The sequence below is a fragment of the Zerene cesonia genome, chromosome 5 (assembly GCF_012273895.1).
Source record: "Zerene cesonia ecotype Mississippi chromosome 5, Zerene_cesonia_1.1, whole genome shotgun sequence".
NCBI lineage: Eukaryota > Metazoa > Arthropoda > Insecta > Lepidoptera > Pieridae > Zerene > Zerene cesonia.
In genome coordinates this window covers 4,813,736-4,820,092 of record NC_052106.1, presented here as the reverse complement: position 1 = coordinate 4,820,092, position 6,357 = coordinate 4,813,736, and the positions used below count along the sequence as shown (strand labels likewise).

Sequence of the window (6,357 nt, the reverse complement as noted above, 5' to 3'; positions counted from 1 at the left end):
GGGGGGGGGGGGAAAGGGCGGCGAGAGTTCTCTTGTACAGAGCGCATTATTTGTGAAGCTTCTTACTATAACTTGTGCCTTCTAGCAGTTAGCGAAGTTAGGCGATATGAGTCGTAACACCGTTTCGTTGACGTTATGTATCGGTTCGCGTTTCACGTCGATCTCGCACTGACTCTTCCGTTGTGCACTCGAATTGGTTTCTCGTTCAATTGGCAACAGTGGAAGCTTGTTTTCGGTACAGTTTTCGAATAAATAGTGTGTAAAGTATAGTCGTATAGCGCAGTAGTCTTCCAATACCTTGAGACGATGTTGGCACGGAGCAGTGCAGCTTGTGTCCGCTGCGAGGGTTCCTTTGGTTTGCCATTATTGATATCAAAGATAGATTGGTGCCATTTCTATGTAAATGATGTGGTAGAAGTAAGTTTAGTTAAGTTTGCCGGTCAGGGTAGGTTGGAAATAAAATACTGTAATGAGTTCACCTTCTCATAGTGTGTACCGACTATGGAATGATGTTTACGTTACGTTGTTTTGTTTTTCAGTTCGTGTTGTTGTTTTCTTTTATATATATGAATACATTATTTTATTTCCATGTTGCGTGTGTCCATGTGCTGAGGGTCAAAATTGTAAATATTGGTAGGGTTTATTTATTCGAATGACATGGGATTGATGAATCAAAATTATATTGAAATTTAAATATTATCATTTGTAGATCTCTTTCTACAAGCATAGGTCGAACTGATGTTATATTATTGGAAGTAATCATAGAATGTTAGGTCAGAAGTATACTTTCGTATTTAAAAATTGAAATTTCCTCGTAGCTATACATAATAATAATAATAAATATATACATGTGAATGTTGTTTGATAGTCCTCAATATTTTTTTATATTTTGATAGTTCTGTATTGTGAAACACGAGAAAATAGGCCAATATCTCATTATCATTTATAAATAAAAGTAATTATGTATGTACACGATACTTTGGGAAAAAAGTAACGGGACGGATGCATTTAGTTGCCCAGGAAGTGAAAGTATAATTATAGATGTAACATCTAAAATATTTTTCCGTGTTTTTCGAAAATAACGTTTTTATTAAGTTTTTTTTTTACCAAGCCATTGAGAACAGTATTATTTAGAGAAACTAGATGTTCGATTTATCGGATAGTGTAAATCTATCAACTACCAACTTTAGTGATCACCATTGAGAAAAATAAGATCGATTATTATTTACCTACATAATATATATTTAGTATGTACGTCCGGGAGCCCCGTGCTCCCCGGCGTTGCGTTATCCATAGATATTGTGAATGGAATAGAAACACCAACATAGTGAACTAGTTACGTAAAGTATATAAATGTATATTATCGTCTCTCGCCAGCCGCGACTGGGTGGGGACGGCGCCTCTATTGTAGAATTAGTAATATATTTTTGTTATACTCTGTTCTTGTCTTTATAGTGATTGTTTTTTATTACATTAATTCGTCGCAGCGCCGTTCCGACCGAGTCCGGCGAGCGGTATAAATAGAGAGCGGTCCTTATTCGTTACGATGTGTATCTCTATATTTACAACCCTTGTGTATGGAAAGGGGAGAGCTATATTTCGTAAGTGACGAGGATCGAAATTTCAGATTAGATGCACAAATTTTCAACGACCTAAAAGATATTTTTGGAGGCGATTCTTACCGGGTCGTAAGTGTGTGCGTCTCATCTGCCCCAACTATTTTACATACAACAATACGATGTTAGTTACTAAATTAGAAAGTAAACGAGCTATTTTTCAGTTACGTAATCGTCTAAAAATTATAGTTATACTTCCTCTATTTCTACTTATTTTTCCAACCGTAGAAAAGACTGAGTTAAGGATCCACAACATTGGAAACAAGAATACTCATTGAAAAAAAAATTGTCAAAATTTTATTGGTTCGTTATTTGATTTGTTAACATCGGAGCGGTTGTGGTGTTGGACCAACCAGTTTCTTTGTATATCTTTAAAAATTTTGTTAAGAAAACGTACATATCTTAGCCGTTGACGGTAAATGTATACCTATATCCGTTGTCGAGGCAGTGTACTAGTCGTGGTGGCCCCGGCCGTCTATCAGACCTATAATTTTGAAAAATTAATCTCTCATCCCCTGGTTGTTCTTACTATAATTACAATTCGACAGTTTACGATCTAAGATCTTTGTTTGAACTAAATATACGATGAATGGAAATGACTTATCTCTTCCCATACTGACGTGATCGATGAGGGATTCGTTTATCATAATTGAGGATCATTTGAATGTGCTAGTTTTATGAGCAAATAACAGTGAGCCTTGTGTAATCATATGACTAAGGTACATAAATATTTAGTTCTATCGTATCGTTAGATTTATGCGTACTTCCGCTTTGTCAACATATTGCGTTGCTTACATCATAATCATACGAGAGTACAGCCTAAGGATTTTAACGTTTTATTTTTTTTTATATACTGAGAGCTATTTCTAAGTCACTGATTTTGTACTATTTATAGTTGTATAACAAATTATATCGGCTGTAAGCCAAAAATAAAGTTTTGGAGTGTTTTACATACTTTTAATTCCTATTTTATTAAAATTCAATAACAAACATCATGGCATGATGATTTTTTGCTACGGTCATTTAGTTATAGCTCTACAGAGTTTATTGACCAATATTTTTAACTGCAACTGTTTTTCTTTTTATTGTTAAAATTTTTAGGCTAGTTATATTTTATGGAATAAGTTAGATTTGTTAACTGTGGTGTATTGTATTACATTGCACGTGATCATCACCTTTACAGCCTCCTTTACTTCTATATTTTATTCTTATATTTTGTTTCTTTATAGTCTGATATTGTGATAAATTTTATAAGTTTATAATTATTATCGAGTCTATGGTAACACTTAAAATGTGCTTAATGATGTAATATATCAGTCTTATCATACTTTTTGTATGTGGTATTTTTGATACTTAATAATTTGTTCAAAATTGACTGTTTTTATGTTTTTGTCTCTTGAGACTGATTTGTTTATACGTAATGCATTTTATGTGTTATCAACAATTATGATATACCTAAGTTGTTCTTTCTATTATATTCTTTATATTATTTGTCGTTGATGCTTTGAGAGTATACCATGTGTAATTGTAAAGAGGCTGTAAGGGCCCTTGTGTAGTCACCATTATGTATATGCTTTAATGTGATTTTTTAAATGTACTCTTTATTATTATTAGTATCATCAATCAATATAATTAGCAAACTAACAAAGCGATTTTTAAATTTTTCATTTCATAGTGATTTATATTGAGATCAAAATAAATACAGAGTTTATTTAATTTTATGGAAAGTATACATTGTAAAATTATTCGATAGTGCTCTATTTGTGGAGCTCTAATAAAAAAGAAATTATATGAATGCAAAATAACAAGTCACGATTCTTTTAGAAGTCGCCATGTAGTGGAGAAAAATAAACGTGCCATGATATTTGTGGCTAAATTTCTTGTTTTCTTTATACCACCTCTCCCGTAATTATAATATAAATAATATTTGCTATTAGTAATAAGAAACGTTACTCCACCTGTAAAATTTCATAAAGTAGTTATCTAATTTTGTGATTGGCTTGGGATTGGATGAAATTTAAAACGACGACGACGTATATGGGTTACGAAATTATTTGGTCAGCACATAACGTACCTGGGTGTAGCATTTTCTTGTGTTTGATTTTGCGTGAGTATCATACATTTAGAAATTAAAAGACTTATTATTAAACCCAACGTTTCCAACACTTTACAACGAGCGTGGTCACGTGGTCATGTAAATAATATAATGAATAAATCGCGTTTAAAAGTCTTTAATTTCTGAATGGGAGAAAAAGTTCAAAATTTCTTAGAATTAGCCTTCATTCCTGCCAGATGCCTGAATCTAATGCAAACCGAACCGTACCGTACAGAACGGAACAAAAAAAGGCCCAACATCCACAGAAATATGCATTTATTTTCAAATACTTCAATTTAACAATCTACAACGATTTCTTCCTTCACCACATTCGCATCACCAGCCGGAGCCATCGTGTTATCTACTATTGGTGCTGGACTTTTGTAGTACTTATTGCTCGCGTGATGCTCCTTCAAGTACTCCCCACCCATTTCGTAGTAGTCTTCTTTGGATATACACCAGTTTTCAAATTCATTGCTTCCCGCGAAATCTCTAGCGCCGTACCACGCGTCTAAACTTGGATTGTTCGCCATTACTACTTTGTGCGTCGATTGAAATGGACGCATTTCTAGAAGCTCTCTTTCTAGTCGCTCTTTCAGACCTATAAAAATGATATGAATTTACATGGTTTCAAATAGTTACAAAGATGTGAGTACTGTTATAATCTATTAGTCGGATCACAATTATATTTAATCATAAATCTTTTATTGGTAACGTAATAATGAATTATGTAATTGAAAACAAGTCGAGAAAAAGATAATATTATCTTTGTAATTAGGTTTTTTTTATCTCAGTCGGCAATGGAGCGGTGGGACGCTTGATGGTAAGCGCTTCCACCGCCCATGAACATTTGTAGAGGCGTAAAGTCGATTACAGACGTTACGCCTCTACAATTGGATAAAGGAAAGGACTGGGAAGGGGAAGGAAAAGAATATGGGCCTATAGGAAAGGGATATTGTAATTAGCAATACTTTACAAAAATTTTTAATGCTCCACATTTTGGCTTCTACATAAATTATGACTTCATATTGAATCGGCTTATATCCTATATTTCTTCATTTTTTTTTACCGGGAAACTGAGAGCATCCTCCTGTTACAAAAACATTGTTCGCCAACAAGAGCTGATCTTCAGGACTGAAGTGTTTGAAGACGTATTCCATTGTTTCCGCCAAACCAGCCTCTAAGTTCCCCATCATTGACGGTTGAAACATTAATTCTGGAGCCCTAAAATTTAATCATATTCATTAATAATATAAACTCCATATTCAGAAATTAAGATTCATTCTGAACTGTAAATATTTATTGAAAATGTTGCAACAATTTTAAATGTACTCATAGAAAATTTTATACATATTCAATATTATTTGTCTAATCCAACTTTACCACTATTATTATCATTATTTTCATAGTAAAAATATTTTAAGAAACCTTCTTGAAGTTTGCAGGATAATAGTAAAAGTTTTTAATACATAAGTCAACATTTCATGGGTTTCCTTTTATTTGTTTTGTCAAGTTTGTTAGAACATTACATTCTTACACTTGAACCCAATGATCGATATAATAATAGTCCAGTGTATAGTTTTAACAGATTTCAGTCAGTTCGTATCCCAAGTGTGTCAAGTGACATTTTTTAAATTCGCAAATTTTTATAAAATAACGTTTTTCTCGTCTACAATTTTACTGCTTCACAGTAAAGAGATACTATAATGCCACCTGTAGGAGAGCCAACAGTTGACATTACAAATGATCACCCTGTATACAATCACAATATTCTGTTAGTGTGTGTGTGTGTGTGTGCGTGCGAGACATTACCGGTAGGGCTCGATGGCGAGGTGCAGCTGGTGGTGCGTGGCGGAGGGCGGCGGCGGCTCGTGCTCGCGCAGCGCCTCCTCCAGCTCCACCAGCCGCTCGCCGTCCGCGTCCGAGTCGGAGTCGGCGTCGCGGCTTATACTGTTTACATACACATACATATACTGGCTGTAACCCGCGGCGTCACTCCCGTGGTACCCGAGTAAATAGCTAATGTAGCTTATTTGATAATCCATACTATATAATCCATACCTGTACTAAAATAAACAATCCATCCTACATAGTATCATTCTATATAATATAATCAATTATTTATCCAGGCAATTCATTCAGGAGAGTAAATATTATAACTGTGTTATATGACGATTCAAAAGTGCTTCTATAGGAAGTCTAGTTGAATGAATAACTTCGAGTTTGAGTTTTGAAAAAGTCCAGAAAAAAGACGGGGAAATTGAGAAAAAAAATACACAAACAAACAAGTCACCTCTTATAGACGTCCCAGTCGGAGTCCTGGTTGCCGAACTCGTCGCCGGCGGCGGCGAGGCGCGATATGACGCGCATGCGCTCGGCCGCGGCCGCCGTGCGCCGCTTCACCATCGCCGCGCGCCGCGCGCGCCGCGCCTCGCGCCGCGACACTATCTCGCTGTACTGGAACAGTCAATTCAACGCAAATGTCAATATATAATGAAAAAAATATATCTTAACACAGTAACTTGATCAACCTTAAATAAATGTATCTACATTCTAATATCTTCATAATATTATATTCTCTTCATTTTTAAGGATTATTTTTAAGGGACTACAGGAGCTAGAATTATGCATACACACATTAATACA

At 34.9% G+C, this 6,357-nt stretch overlaps 3 protein-coding genes across 3 annotated transcripts in view; 1 reads left to right on the top strand and 2 right to left on the bottom strand.

The window, feature by feature from the left end:
- Positions 1 to 252, top strand: part of LOC119840182 (msx2-interacting protein-like) — a 54,332-nt gene extending 54,080 nt beyond the window's left edge. Inside the window, exon 11 of the mRNA XM_038366695.1 lies at positions 220 to 252. Coding sequence (XP_038222623.1) covers positions 220 to 252 — 33 coding nt within the window. The remainder of the gene's footprint in view (positions 1 to 219) is intronic.
- Positions 253 to 3,980: 3,728 nt separating this feature from the next.
- On the bottom strand, positions 3,981 to 6,169 carry LOC119839855 (actin-related protein 5). Its single transcript, XM_038366267.1, has 4 exons — positions 6,005 to 6,169; positions 5,524 to 5,661; positions 4,781 to 4,935; positions 3,981 to 4,312 (listed from the first exon to the last, which is right to left on the bottom strand). Exons 1-4 carry the CDS (start codon positions 6,115 to 6,117, stop codon positions 4,008 to 4,010), a joined length of 711 nt encoding a protein of 236 aa, XP_038222195.1. The 5' UTR covers positions 6,118 to 6,169; the 3' UTR covers positions 3,981 to 4,007.
- Positions 6,170 to 6,311: 142 nt separating this feature from the next.
- Positions 6,312 to 6,357, bottom strand: part of LOC119840181 — a 2,385-nt gene continuing 2,339 nt past the window's right edge. Inside the window, exon 3 of the mRNA XM_038366694.1 lies at positions 6,312 to 6,328. Within this exon, the coding sequence (XP_038222622.1) occupies positions 6,312 to 6,328 (17 nt within the window). The remainder of the gene's footprint in view (positions 6,329 to 6,357) is intronic.